The sequence below is a fragment of the Rhinolophus hipposideros genome (assembly GCF_964194185.1).
Source record: "Rhinolophus hipposideros genome assembly, chromosome: 7".
NCBI lineage: Eukaryota > Metazoa > Chordata > Mammalia > Chiroptera > Rhinolophidae > Rhinolophus > Rhinolophus hipposideros.
In genome coordinates, this window is record NC_138053.1 from 57,719,957 (window position 1) to 57,735,300 (window position 15,344).

Here is a 15,344-nt window from a genome sequence, read left to right on the forward strand (position 1 = left end):
TGTGTATGCCATGTTTTGAGTACAGGTGAAAACATGAGAACAGGCTTGAGTCCCAGGGAATAACAGCCATCCATTCCCATCCATTCATATTTATGGAAACTAGACTATATATGTCAGGCACCATTTTAGGTGTGCAGTTACACATTTGGGGAAAAACAGACAAAAATAATTTTCCTCGTGGAGTTTATAGTATGGTGGCAATATTCTTCTCTGAAACTGGTACTATATCCTACCAGCAGTGTGGCATGTGTGTTTTCAGTCACAGCTGAAACAGGGAGAAAGGGGCTTAGGAGCAGAAATATCATACCTGCTCTACTGCCAACTCCAGGAAAGCTGACTATGTGTCTATTACCTTGAGACTCCAGGAACCAAACTGAAAGCCCAATAAAAGAATGGAAGGAATAAAATAGAAAGAGTACAGGAAATGCAGTAGATTCTCTGATGGTTGCCATTCACTCAGAAGTTGGGGCATGCAATGGAAGTACAAAAGAACATCACTTCATTATGACAGAAATGTCAGAGTTGTGGTGGCCAGCCCCAACCTACTTCTTGGGTCCCTATTGAGGGCAAGGCATGTTAGGTGCCAATAAAGATGCCAAGAATGTAAAATGAGGTAACTTCCTTTGGAATCCTGCTATCTAATCATAGTTGAGATTATGAGCTGGCTTAGGTTACATTCACATTACTCATAAGGCACTGATGTCATCACCATATGAACAGCCACTAAATGGCTGTCAATTTACGCACTATGGACTGTGGAAATCCTGAATGGCTACGGTAGCTTCCGAAAGGGCAAAGGGCAGGAATATAAAAATTCCACTTCAGGTTTTTGAGATGTTCTCTGTCATATTGGTACTGATATACTGATAGTCTGGCCACTTGTTTTTCTTTTTTTAGCTTGTGGACCAGTTGTGTATTTTGCCTTTCTCCAGCTGTGCTAGAAGACCACAAAAGTGTCAGAATTTCAGGATGGAAGGCCCTTTGGGAATAATGTGGTCTAATACTTTACTCGATACAAAAATGACCTCCACATCTTTCCAGCTAAGTGGGAACTTGACCTTGTAGGGAAACTTCCAGTGGTATAAAACTGATCATCTGATGGGGCAGCCCTTTCCACATCCAGAAAGCTTTCTTAGAAAATCCTTCCCCTCATACTGAGTCAAAATTTGCCTTGCTGCAGACTCCCTGCAGCAGGGCAAGGTTTCATTCTTGAGACATACCAAACTAAACGTAAATTTCATTTAGCAATTGAGCTGCCCTGAAGCTGCAGATCCCTTATTTCTGGGCAACCTTCAGGAAGCATGTGCTGGAGAAGCCCAGGAAGATGGAGACCTAACTCACATTTCAGCACAGTCTGCCTCCAGGGCTTTACTATGAAAGGAACAGATCTTCCATTGCCATATTTAGAAACTCTGGGGCAGCCGGATGGCTCAGTTGGTTAGAATGGGAGCTCTGAACAACAGGGTTGCCGGTTCGATTCCCACATGGGCCAGTGAGCTACGCCCTCCACAACTAGATTGAAGACAATGACTTGACTTGGAGCTGGTGGGCCCTGGAAAAGCACACTGTTCCCCAATATTCCCCAATTAAAAAACAAAAACAAAACAAACAAACAAAAAGAAACTGCGTATCAGCTCCTCCAAAGAGCAAAGATGCAGTTGATGCTCATAAAAAAGAAACAATGAAGAATCTGATGCATCATAATCACTGGGAGAAAAAAAGTTCTGTTCAGGGATGAAATAAATGCTCTTTTGTGGTAATATATATCATGAACATATTTGGAATCTCCACAATTCATATTGGATGATCATTTGAGGGCACACTATCAGATAAACCTAATTCCAAGCTGCCAACCACACATCCCTACTTATAGATGTCTCAATCTGTTCAAGGCCCGAGTCATCATTACTATATTTCCCTCTCTCTCCAACTCTGCTTTCTGGGGTTCCATTCAATTAATGCTAGCAATCTCAGTGTCAATCATTCACTCAAAATTATCTACTAAACACCTACTATGGGAAACTTTCTTTCATCAACTTCTATGACAAAGATTGCTATTTACCAAAAATTCATATTCTCTGTTTCTTGGACACACGCAAGCTATATTTTCCAGCCTTCCTTGTCCTTAAGTGTAGTCAGAGTACTAAATTCTAGGCAATTAAATGTGACTGGAAGTGATATGTGCTTCATCTCTCATGCTCTTGCCCTTTCCACCAGCTGGATGTTGATGCCCAGGGCAACCTTGAAGGCCATCTGCTGAACACTCCCTGGATCCCTAAATGACTGTGTGGAACAGATCTTCTCCCACACGCTTGGTCTGTGAGAATTATAACCATATTATTATATATTTATTTGGTGGTTGATTTGTGAACAGCACTATTCACAAGTAGAAGCACTGTTAATACAGCTTCTACTTCCAATTCATTTATTCATTCTTTAATAAACATCTCAAACACTTAGTATATTCTAGGCATTGAGAGAGGCACCGGGGAAAAAAATGGCGAAAGGAGGTCAAAAGGTCTACCTAAACCAGACAACTAAAACTCAGTGTAAATGATGTCACAGTAATATGTATGTCTTACGTTAGTCACAGTGGAAACATCTGAGACTTCATTTTGAATCCCAGGCTAGTTAAGCTACTTAATCTCTAAGCATGTTAGCTAGCATCTTTATCTATAAACAGAAGCAATATTCTTTCCTTCCTCACAGTAGTGTCAGGTGGACTGAATTGAATGAAATAATGTAGATGAAAGCAGTTGGTCAACTATAAAGTATTTTGCAAACGTTAATTTAATTCATTGCAATTGTCCTAATCCAGGACTTGTCACTTATGAAATATTATACCACCATTTGGAGTTTCTGCCTAAAATCCAGTCTAGTCTCAATTCTGGTAAAAGTAAATTTTCTCATGTGAGATCGGATTGGTTATTTCTTTATTCAAAAAAAATCTTCCAGGGGCCAACCTGGTGGCTCAGGCGGTTAGAGCTCCGTGCTCCTAACTCTGAAGGCTGCTGGTTCGATTCCCACATGGGACAGTGGGCTCTCAACCACAAGGTTGCCAGTTCAATTATTTGAGTCCCGCAAGGGATGGTGGGCTCTGCCCCCTGCAACTAAGATTGAACACGGCACCTTGATCTGAGCTGCTGCTGAGCTCCCAGATGGCTCAGTTGGTTGGAGTGCATCCTCTCAACCACAAGGTTGCCAGTTCGATTCCTTGATTCCCACAGAGATGGTGGGCAGCACCCCCTGCAACTAAGATTGAACACGGCACCTTGAGCTGAGCTGCCACTGAGCAGCTCAGCTGGTTGCTCAGTTGGTTGGAGCGCGTCCTCTCAACCACAAGGTTGCTGGTTCGACTCCCACAAGGGATGGTGGGCTGTGTCCCCTGCAACTTGCAATGGCAACTGGACCTGGAGCTGAGCTGCGCCCTCCACAACTAAGAATGAAAGGACAACAATTTGAAGCTGAATGGCACCCTCCACAACTAAGATTGAAAGGACAACAACTTGACTTGGAAAAAAGTCCTAGAAGTACACACTGTTCCCCAATAAAGTCCTGTTCCCCTTCCCCAATAAAATCTTTAAAAAGAAAAAAAATCTTCCACTCTGAAATGTTGACAAAATGAAAGTCAAAATTTTTAGCTCAGTATTCAAGACCTGACATAACATGTTCCCAAATTAATTTTTAAGTCCATACCAACTCTGTGTAACTCCATGCTTTTCTTCTCTTCTGTCCATCCTATGTTCTAGCTACACACATCATTTCTACAATGTGCCACACACTTTCTCACCTCCTTGCCTTTGATTTATTCTTTGTCTAGTTTTATCCTTCATCACAAACTCGCCCTTTGAAACACCAAGATTTTTCAAGGTCCAGCTCAAACATAAGCAGTTCCAAAAAATCTTTCTTCAAAAATACTCTTCAGAACTTCACCCTCCTCTGTACTACCATAGCATTTACTCTGACACTCTTTTCTCTTCTACTACTGATAGCACCTTCATTTTGAATAGCCTATTGTCTTGAGAAAGAAAAATAAAGAAAATGTGAACATTTAATGAAGACCTGTTACAACTACTTTGGTGGTATCATCCAAAACAGACAAATTACAAGAGTAATGGAGTTCTACGCATTGTTACACAACTATTCCTATGCTTTAGGATCTATTACATTCAGAGAATGCTTTATAAAGCTATTACGTGGAACTTTTATGTTGAAAGTCACTTTTATAATAATAAATATAATCCTGTCAGGAAAAGAGTAGAACCAAAGTTCAAAGCCATTAATTCATTTCCCCAGTCAATTCTTCTTCACAGATTCTAGTTCAGTCTTATGTTAGAAAAATGAGAAGAACAAATTTGTTCAATTGTCCCACTGATATCATCTAAGCATAAAGCTTTTCAGTTAGTATTTTAAGGAACTGGCCGTGAGTGGCAAATTTTTCATTCATTTGCATTTATAAAGAAAAAGTATTCATTAATAAGTAATTTAAGTCACTCTTTCCATCAATGAGAGTTTGATTCTACTTTCCCCCTTATGATTAAAAGGGAAAAAGACAGGAGGGAATGCTAGGTACTCTATGTGTATCTTCTGATTGGACACGGGAAGACTTACTATGTCCATAGATATCGAATTCATGAAGATTCCATTAGAACATATGTACTATACATACAACACCAGTATTTTTTATCATGTAGTCTTGTCACAAAATGGGCTGAAATGCAAGTAGAGTTCCTTGGCGGCAATTCTCTAAAGAACAGTGAAAAAAAAAATTATATATCTGCCTGTGAGTGAAGTGGTGGTGGGGTACGTAACCGGGCATTCTGAAAAAGATTTAAAAACACTAATCCGTTTAGACACTTTAAATACTTTAGCCTGTAAACAACGGGATATAAAATAATTTGTGGCAACAGATATTATGATACTCTAACACAAATTAGGAAATGTTTTCTAGAAATTGTAATAAATCATATCATTGTAAGAGATGGAGGAAAAGTTGTCCAATTTAGTGCAGCTCGTGTCCTAAGAAAGTAATACGACAAACTGCAATATCCACACAGGAGTCAAACAAACAACTCATCACCAGACACTATGTGTGGTAATAGCAAGAGGTACTCAATGGCAGAAGCCCAGCACCTTTTCTCAGTGCTCTTGTAAGTCATCAAGTAAACAACTCAACCAGTTTCCTCACTCTCTATGTTAACACAAGGATGACAATTAAGAAAAAAAACACACCACAACTATGTATTGTGTACTGTAAAGTCCAGCGTGTTCAAACTGGGGAAGGGACGGGAAAGACGAAGCCCCCCGAAACCCGGCCGGCGGCACTGGAGTGCGCTTACCTCCAGAAGTGAAAAGCGAAGAGAGGACTACAGGGGCTGCCTGGGCTGGATGGGGTTGGACTCAGGCTCCTTGGAGTGAGACTGAAAGTTAAAATAATGTCATTCCAAGAGGGAGAAACGATGGCAGTAAAAATAGCATAGCTCATTGAAGGGACTGTGTTCCCTTTAGGACAGAATCAGTATGACATGCCTATCAATACCACCGGGTAATCATCTAATCACTTGTCCTTTGTCAGCTCTATCATACAGAACAAGTACAATGCTTCGTGCTGAAATTTACATTGGCAACACGACTGCTGCCATTTTTATTTGTGCCTTCCCTTTGTCACAAAGCAACTTGGCAGCTATCTTCGACGTGTGATTTTTTTTTTTTTTTTTGCAATGAAAATCCAGTGCTGCTTTATAATGAGTATATTCTATTTCCGATTAAGAATCAGTGGTAAGCCTGTAGCAGAACTAAAGGGAAGTAGTTATCACACAATAAAAAATTCAGGTTAAATATTGCAGTTTTCAAAAAGCAAAGCAACAAACATTTCCATGTAGGGAAATATGTTTTTAAGTACTTTGCAGTGAAAAGCATCCAACAAGATTTTCTCTAATCCTCAGGGGCAATGATTAAAAGTGTTCTTATAGTTATATTCATGATAAATAACTTCAAAATTTCTTACATGTAGTTATGAACTATTTTACTTTCCAGAGAGGTATTTTCAAATCCATCTGTCAATGAACCACTATAATCCCCACCCCCACCAACCCATCCACACCACCAAGTGTATTTACCAGCCAACTCTCAAATATTCATCATAGGGTGATGAGCTGACAGTCCATTTATCTCTTGTTTTCCTTTTAGATTCATGTCTCTTCCCTTTTAGAGAGAAAACTTTTAATTTGTCAGATATCTTACTTATAAGAATTTTGCCAATAGACCTATCAAAGTATGACGCTAATATAAATCATTCCCAATTACTTTTACAGGGCAAAATCAAAATAAGAATTAGCTAGGTATTCTGACACCAGTTCTTAGGCTGAAGTGAGCACTAGATAGTCCTGCTATAGTGCAGCAAGTTTCTTAAAGAACATTTTTCTGTCTTTCCACTGGACCGTGACTCTGCATGATACCATGTTTTCCTAACTTAGAGAACAGGGTCTTGGAACAGAGCTACTTATTGGCACATACAAGCTGATTGTTGTGCCCTTCATGGAACAGAAAAGTGGCAACAGCAGCTAAAATCAGATTCGGAGTTACCAAATTCTTAATGCCATCTCTGTTTCCCGTTATATGGATAATTGAGACTTGGCTGTATCTGCCTTCAATTGAAATATAAAATTATTGTTCAAGATGCTCCAATTTATTAAATAAAATGTTTCAACAGAGTAAAGTTTTCTATCTCTCAGAACTATCCTCTGGTTTGGTGTCAGTACTTGGAAAACTAGGCAAATGGTTTCCTTACGGTCAGAGCACAATCAAAAGGTGCTGCCCTTAAATATACTGTACTCTAACTTAGCAGCTCACTGGAAAGCTCTCAGGAATGCCCACTGATATAGCCATGAATTTCGCTGAGTACAGTCTTATCTGTCCCTTCTAGTGCTAAAATAAGCATGCATAGGCACTGAAACTACTCCATGTCTCCAAGCTGAGACATGCATGATGTGTGCTACAAAGTACATGTGAACCTAATTCCATACCTAAATTGAAAAAAGGAAGAAAAAAAACTTTTTCAGGAACTAGAATGCCACCCATACGCTATCTACAAGTCATAAATTTCTAAATAAAAGTCATACACTTCTAAATAAATTAATGATCCATTAATTTCTGAAATATTTGTATATTTGGTGTCTCATAGCCAGGATTTCAATTTCTGAAGTAGGAATCAGAAAATGTCTCATGTTATTGATAAGTGATATGGAAAATTCTGAATTGCACCTACAGAAGGTAACACTTGCTAGGGCAATAGCCCGCGGCTGCATTACCCTATGGAATAGACTCTCCTGAACGAAAAGCAGTAATGTCTTATGAGATAGTCAAAGACCATTCTACACATCTGGTCTGTTGTGAGTTCCCCAAATGTTTAAAATTATATGTATATGATCTGTTTTTAATAAAATCAATGATAAGACTTTCCATTATAACATTTCTCTGCAGTGGTTAGAAACTGAATTTACTCAAAGATTGCAGAATTGGCTTCCTCCATGAATGAATGTAAAATTAGCTATGTCTACGGAATAGTAATTTTACATTTCCAGGTAAACAAAATGTTCAAAGTCAATTTCATGCTAACACTACAATGACATTTAAGAGTGATACTCTGTTCTATTGTGTCAAGCTCAAGTGGAGGAGTAATTTATTTTAAATGCACATTAACATTTACCAGGGTAGAGGCTAGACCCAGGGGGTGTGGCCTGAGACCAAAACAAAATCCAGGGTGTCTGGTGTTTAGCTGACCTGTATGTCCTGTGTTATCCTTAACAATATCATAAAAACCTGTGGCATACCTCAGTCTTTCAAATTAGAAATGGAACATTTGATACAACTGAGTTTGTATTTTAAAAAGTTACTTTGAAGTATTTCCTCTTAACATGGACAAGAATGCTAAAAATGAAAGAAAGAAAAGGCATAATGTGAAATGATACATGCTAAATCCAAAGAAAACAAGGAAGCAGCACAATCAGAAACAGAGGTGAAAGCAAAGCTGGGTTAGGGTTAGTGTTCCTGAGTCTGGAACTGAGAGGTATGGGTATCTTAGCTGTGCATTTCCAGAATGCTGGAGAGAGGAGGGTTAAGTAGAGGAATCAATGTATGCCATTAAATTTTTCCCCATAGATGGTGAGGGCTGAATGTTAGGGTAGAGAAGGAGCTGAGGGCAAAATATTAGGATGATAGGTAAATACTTTTCGTATCTCTATTATGAAAAATGCCACATCTAAGAAGAAGATTGTAAGAGCCCTGTAACTTTTTTTTATAAGTGAGTACTTAGTATAAAATCAGGGTACGATTTTGGAGCAAGAACTCATTAGAAAAGTATTCCAATCACTTCAGAAATATCCTGTTTTTATTAATTTACTAATTAAGGAAATAATTTCTCTTGCATGACGCATCTACAGAATTCAAGAGAAATAATTAATACTAGGAACTGGGCACAGTTTTCTTCCTGCAGTCTCTTTCTGGAACTACTCCAATATGAGATGAGTGGGTTTGTACAGATTTCAACGAAAATGTAATTTTATATCTGTATTATAAGTTAGAAGAAGGGATATTTGTACTTTTCTATCTGATTTGTATTTTACTGGTTATTATTTTAAGTGTGCCAGCACAGACTAAGTCACAGCATCTGCATGGTTGACTAACAGATTTAAAATAAAAATTTGCTGACACTTCCTGCATCACAGATGTTTAACTTCTGCGCCAGAGATTAGATGTGGACTTTTTCAACTCGGTGACACCAAATCAGAAGGCAGTCAGATGAGTTAATGGGTTAAAAAAAAAAAAAAAAAAAGCTAAGCAAACACAGACCTCACCTAGGTAAACACACTGCATGCAGTGGCTGGAGACTCTGCAGAGAGGATTCAAAACGCACTACAGTTCATTAATATTCTGTTGTACAGATAAAACATGGATCACATCTAATGAATGTCACAAATAACCCTTCTCTTACACTCTAATCCATTGTTATGTCTTCTATTATTCAATGCAGACAGTGGCCTTTCTTTAGAAAAAGACAGCGTGGGGATAAACAAACAGGAAGAGAGAAAGAGAAAAAGACAGACACACCATGGCCTGCTGACACATTCTTTCCAAATGAGCTGTTAAGATGTTTCCAGCACTGAGGTTCAGTAACTTTAAATATGCAGCAATGCTTTTCCTCTGACTGCAACGCAAAATGCAGGGTCTGGGTTTCCACATTAGCTGAAACCAAATGCCATGCATTTAAGACACGTTCTTCCACCTCACACTGCAGTGCTCTGAAGCTGTCAGTACAAACAAATGCTAAATAGCTATTGGTCGCAGGAAAGCGAGTGCCATGCAGAAAGCATTAAAATATTAAAGACAGACAATACTTACTCCAAGGTCAGCCCCGGAATCTGTAGCCTTTCCCGCTGGGCTTTCATGGTTGTTATATGTTACCACACAGTATTGTAACCATGACACACACTCCCCTGCCAGCGTCCCGGTGATGACAGAGAGCCAAAACGAACCTCTATAAAGGACTGGACTAACAATCTCTCGAGGGGGAGGAGATCCTGCAAGTTTGGGTCCTTCCACCTCTAGCTGTAATCAAGAGATGTCAGCCGCTTGGCTGAGGTTAACGGCAGTGCACACTGCACTGATTTCGTTAAGGGAATGAGGCTTTCAGCTCTGCATATCAAGTAATTGGTTTCTGATTTTTTTTTTTTTTTTTTAAAGAAAGTCACTCCACTCACAGACCCAGTTTTCACCTCACTGAAATGAAAAGTCCTTTTCACCAGGCAGACTGGAAAGAATCAATACATAAAGCAACAGTATCATACTTGTAAAAGAGTTTATCTCTCCAACCCGCAGACAATTCCTCACCTCCCAGTGATGATATCAAATAGAATTTGGCCATCCAGAGGAAGTTTGGCTTACTCTTGGTGGAATTAACAAAATCACTCATGTTACACAGGAAAGACATGGGGAATGGTGCCCAGTGAAAATAATGACATTTTTTTTCTATATATGGCAATCACCAGAAAGAGGAATAAACTAAGTGCATTCATCTGTGGGAAGTTGAACTCTGAGGCAAAGACTTGTATGAACAGGCAAAACCCTATAATGGGAAAATACCAACTGGAAACGTAAGTGACAGGAGCTTATATTTCTGTTTTTAAAGCTGATTTTTAAGAACATTGCAGTGCTACATACTTTACAAAATGAATCACATGTGAATAAGGAAGGACAGGGAGAACATATATTTTGAAAGCCTGAAAGTCTCATCCTGTATTTATTCAAAGAACCCAATTTTTCACAGTGTTCATAACTGGGACTGAGTGTACTTCTGTTGTCATGTATGAAGTACATATCTGACTCACTTCCTTTAATGCATTTTAAAATGTTTTAAAATTTGGCAACCACTGGTTTGTTGAGAAGAAATACTAAAACATATTAGAATTTTATTTTTATAAGAATTCTAATTTTCGAGCATCTGCTGTCCACACACCCATAGCCAAGTTGTGGTAAAACAATCATGCTCCAGTAGTTCCATTTAAAAGGCCATGAAGTTAAACGCCATCTTTTCACAGGTGAAGAAACTGAGGACACATCATTGATGGCAGGGCTAGGATTATATTCTGGTGTGTTTACTTTTATCCCAGAAGCCTTCGTAAGTAGGGACGCCATGTGCAGTTGTACAGGTTGTGCCCTGCACAAAGGTGCTAGGAAAAGAGGAAAGTAAGGAAGCAAAGAGGAAGCTTTACCATAGTTCTGATTGTTTTAACCCCATTTCTTCTCATTTTCACAAAAGTCACCCTCAACTCTGCACCCATCCAGAGGGTCACGTTTTTTTGAATTCTACAAATGTACCTGTGGGCTAGAGGAGGTTCATGTGATAATCCTAGAACCCTTCTTTAAATCGTAACCTACCAAATTGCTCTGGGGTATTTGTTCATCTCGATTAAGAATCAACTTCTCCTGTTGCAGGCTCACAGAACTAACCAGCCTCCTCCCTTTTAGAGCCAACAAATCCACACTGAGCACAGTCACTGGTTAGTGACCATAAAGACAGACAGAAATGCAAACAAACAACTATAGTTAATATAAAAGCCTAACAATAAGAAGAAATAAAGTTATAATGGAAAACAAGGAGTGATCAACTTTGTCCCCCCTCCTATCCCTCACCTCCGAAGCTTCTTTGTAGTGTAAAATATTGAGAATCTCACCACTCTTTCCACCTAAACCACCCTGATCCAAGATACACCATGTCTTGGCTAGGTTACTGTAAATTCCTTCTAACTAATCTTTCTACTTCCCTCCATACCCACTACTCTTTGTTGGCCACACAAACTCCAGAATGATCTTGGCCAGAATACATCACTCCTCTATTCAAAACCCTCCAGTAGCTTCCCTCTTATTCCAAGCAGAAGTCAAAAACTTAGTAATGTTGGTCAAAAAAAAAAAATGGATAATCAAGCATAAATAGGAATGATCATAATAATGTATTAAAATATATCAAATATTTAAAGCAATGAGTTCAAGAACATAAGGAAGAAGGAAGGGCAGGAAGCAAGCAAGCAAGGATTACCTTTATAAAACATTAGGGAACTACTCTATTAATTTTGAAAACTGGTAAAGGGAAAAAAAAATCAAGCATTTATCCTGGTTTCCCTATGAATTGTAGACAAGATAAGAACTCCCACCTCATAGATGGGAAGATGATTCTCTTTAGAGAAGTATTCCAACGGGTAAATAAAGGAGACAAAATTAGAATATCACCATTTTTCAAACCCTAATAAATCAATGAATCTAGGCTATGACCATCAATGACTGCTGTCTCCACAAAGAGAGAGACAACTGGTCATTATATGAAATGTGATTAAACAATATGGTGAATGTGTAAATTTAAAAAAAAAAGTATTACAGTTAAAGACACATTGCCATTAATCCCCCTCAAAATACTCCCTCTCACTTTGAACATACTTATCCCATCATTCTTGCCACTTTCTGAAGCAGTTCTGGAAGTCCTCTTTCATGAGTGTCTTTAGTTGTGCTGTCGTGGCTGCCTCAATGTCCTGAATCATTTTGACTTTGGGGCAGAGCCAGAAGTCACACAGTGCCAGGTCCGGTGAATAAGGTGGATGAGAACACACCATAATGTTTGTTATTTGACAGAAATTGGCATATACCAGAAGTGATGTGTGACACGGAATGTTGTCATGATGGAGGATGATTTACAGCACACTTTAAAACACACCTTCTCTCAACTGTGGCTCACACACGAATGACTGCACCGAACCAGTTAAAACTTATCACACACTGTTACTAAGGTTCGATGCGCTGCTTCTTGTATTGAAGATCCCTGCCTTTCCGTTGGATGGCACTCGGCAACAGCATTCACCGTATTTGTTGATCACAATGGAAAGGCTCCGTGTCACACATCGCTTCTGGTATACAGCAATTTCTGTCAAATAAAAACATTACGGTGTGTCCTCATCCACCTTAAGCATAGGACCTGGCACCGTACGACTTCTGGCTCTTCCCCAAAGTCAAAATGACTATGAAAGGTAAACGTTTTCAATCAATTCAGGACATTGAGGCAGCCACGACAGTGCAGCTAAAGACAATTACAAAAGAGGACTTCCAGAACTGCTTCAGAAAGTGGCAAAAATGATAGGGTAAGAGTGATCGAAACAAGACGGAGTATTTTGAGGGGGATTAATGACAATGTGTCTTTTACTGTAATAAATTTTATTTTATGTAAATATTCACTGTTGTTTGATCACACCATGTATGCCTCTTGATGCAACACATATGGAATAGTCTTACCAAAAAAGCCATAACCGCTGGATAACAACAAAGCCTCTAGATCAAAATATCAATTTACAGGAAATATAGGGACAAAGGAATGTGTGAAGCAATATCACAGAGATGTGATCACCAAAAGCTAGAATGAGCAACATTGCCCCTCTAACAATGACCTGGTTTCTTAAACAAAAATTTTCAAAGTGAGGACATTAAAGCGATAGAGGAAGAACCTAAAGATTAAAGAAGACTTACGAGACATATCAACTAATTGCAGCATATGAACTTTTTGGGTCCTGATATCAAACAAATTGTAAACCAAAAATATAATCAAATATTTAGAAAATTGTATATATAGATAGATATAGATGTAGATATATATATGGGTATATATAGATATATAGATATATACACATACACATACATACATACACACACACTAGCCTTGAATATATGTATTAAATATATATGTGTATATGTATACACATACACACAGGATATCTGATAATACTAACCAATTATTTTTTAGTACAGGGATCAGGATCACTTTTAATTCCCTATCTTTTAGCGATACATACAAAATATTCTAAGTTAAAATAGTAAGTTCAGGCTTTGTTTCAAAATAATCTGGGGAGGGAACGTAAGATACAATGCATATAAAAGAAAAGTGTCCATGAGTTATTATTTATTAAACGTGGGTGCTGGTAGATAAGGGGTTCATTATACTGTTCTCTCTAGCACATGTCTGAAATACTGTCTAATAAAAATTTGAAGACGTGTTCTTTCTTACCATGCCTCCAAAGCTCTGTGTGACACATACACTCCCACCCTCCCTGGCCTCCTGCCCTGCAGCTCTCACCCTCACTCTTTGCCATTTGTTCTTCAAGTACACCAAGCACTGGCCTACCTTTGGGCCTTTTCACTTCCTGCTCACTCTGCCTGGAGCTCTTTTCCCCAGAGACTTTCAAATGTCCTGTTTCAAACTGCAGGTCTTCCCCACACATATCTTTCCTTCTCCTCACCCTGCTTTGGTTTTCTCCTCAGCACTTACATAATTTGAAATATTTTTTATTTGTTTATTGTCTCTGTCCCTATAAGAATAGGCTCCAAGAAGGTAAGTGTGTTGTGTGTATCCCCAGTGCCAAGAACAGCTCACACAGGTATTCAATAAATATCTGCTGAAAAATGAATGAAGGACCCTTCCTACATTGCTGGACCCACCCACTTAAGAGACTCGCCCTTCCTTTCCTTATACTTATAGCTCTCCGCAGTGTCAGCTGACTAAAGGGTTACAACAGTGACCTCAGAGAGTGCGTTCCAAGAACCTGGAGAATCGGGACATGTTCAGTTACCACAGGAGGACCCAGAAAGGCCCTCACTGGCTGGAAGGCACACACTAAGGACTAGCTATGCACATGCCCGTGCAGAGGAGGAACCTAAGTTACACTTGAGCAGTGCACTACACTGCATTTTAGAGGGAGCTGGGTGATGGGAGGATACTGGGGTAAAGTACATGCACACAACATGTACTTTAGACATGCACAAAACAAGGCCGAAGGTAAACAGCCTTCTACTCTTACGGGAAGGAACACCTTGGTCACATGAATGGTGGCAATATGGGTGTTGAACAAACCCAGGGGCATGCCTTAAGGTTGGTTCTTTCTAGGTGTTCTCTAGAGTAGTGGTTCTCAATCTGGTCTGCAGACATGTTTGGTTGTTAGAACTGGGGGGGAGGGGGGTTGCTGCTACTGGCATCTATTGATAGAGAACAGGGATGTTTCTAAATACCCACAATGCACAAGACAGCTCTCCACAGTGAGGAATTATCCAACACAAAATCAATAGTGGTGCTCTAGAAACCCTGGTTTAAAGATGGGGTCAATTTCTGTAGGGCCCTCAGAAACATTAAGCAGTTGAAAACATCTTGGTTCAGATTTCATTGCCTTCAGCTTAGGAAAAATAAACAGCAGTCTTATTGTTTCATTTCTCATTCTGTATTTTCTTCTATCAGCAATGCTACTAACCTAAGTGTATCCACATGCTTCTGTCCTGTTTTCAGGGGGAAATGGCTTTTTATAGCCAGATACCCAGAAATGTCTAAAAGTCACAGAAACTTAATTGCTAGGGTATCCATGCCACACCCAAGCAGCAGCCTAGATATGGCATTCTGCAAAGCACACGATGACCCAAACTACATACAAAATGATCTCCACAGCTGTTCCAAGGCTATAGTTGAAAGGGTGGGCTCACAAGTCCAGCCAGGTTATGTGGATTTGAGGCACATGGGCACATGGGATTTAAACATAAGGGTTTTGACTCCTCAGATGAAATTCAAAGAACAGATATCCCCGGTCCAACATGTCCTCAGTTTTTTCCAGCTCTAAATTCAAGGCTTCTGCAAGGAACATATAAAACCCTAAGGCAAGAGTGATGGTGAGCATCACTCTCCTTGAATGTTTAATTATTTATATATTCTTTAAAAGGCATGTGTGGTCAAGGAGGAGAGGAAAGAAGCAGCAGCTGCAGAAGATATA

At 39.2% G+C, this 15,344-nt stretch overlaps 1 protein-coding gene across 14 annotated transcripts in view; it reads right to left on the minus strand.

Moving 5' to 3' along the window:
* Nucleotides 1-15,344, minus strand: part of MAST4 (microtubule associated serine/threonine kinase family member 4) — a gene marked incomplete at its 5' end in the record, with an annotated part of 545,031 nt that overhangs the window by 192,285 nt on the left and 337,402 nt on the right. For 2 of the 14 annotated variants that reach the window (XM_081053906.1, XM_081053921.1), the window contains one exon: nt 5,340-5,420. The exons of 11 other annotated variants lie outside the window; for them this stretch is intronic. In XM_081053906.1, the coding sequence (XP_080910032.1) occupies nt 5,340-5,420 (81 nt within the window). Of the gene's footprint in view, nt 1-5,339; nt 5,421-9,399; nt 9,626-15,344 lie in introns of those variants that run through there. One more of the 14 variants, XM_081053907.1, reaches the window with a different exon arrangement.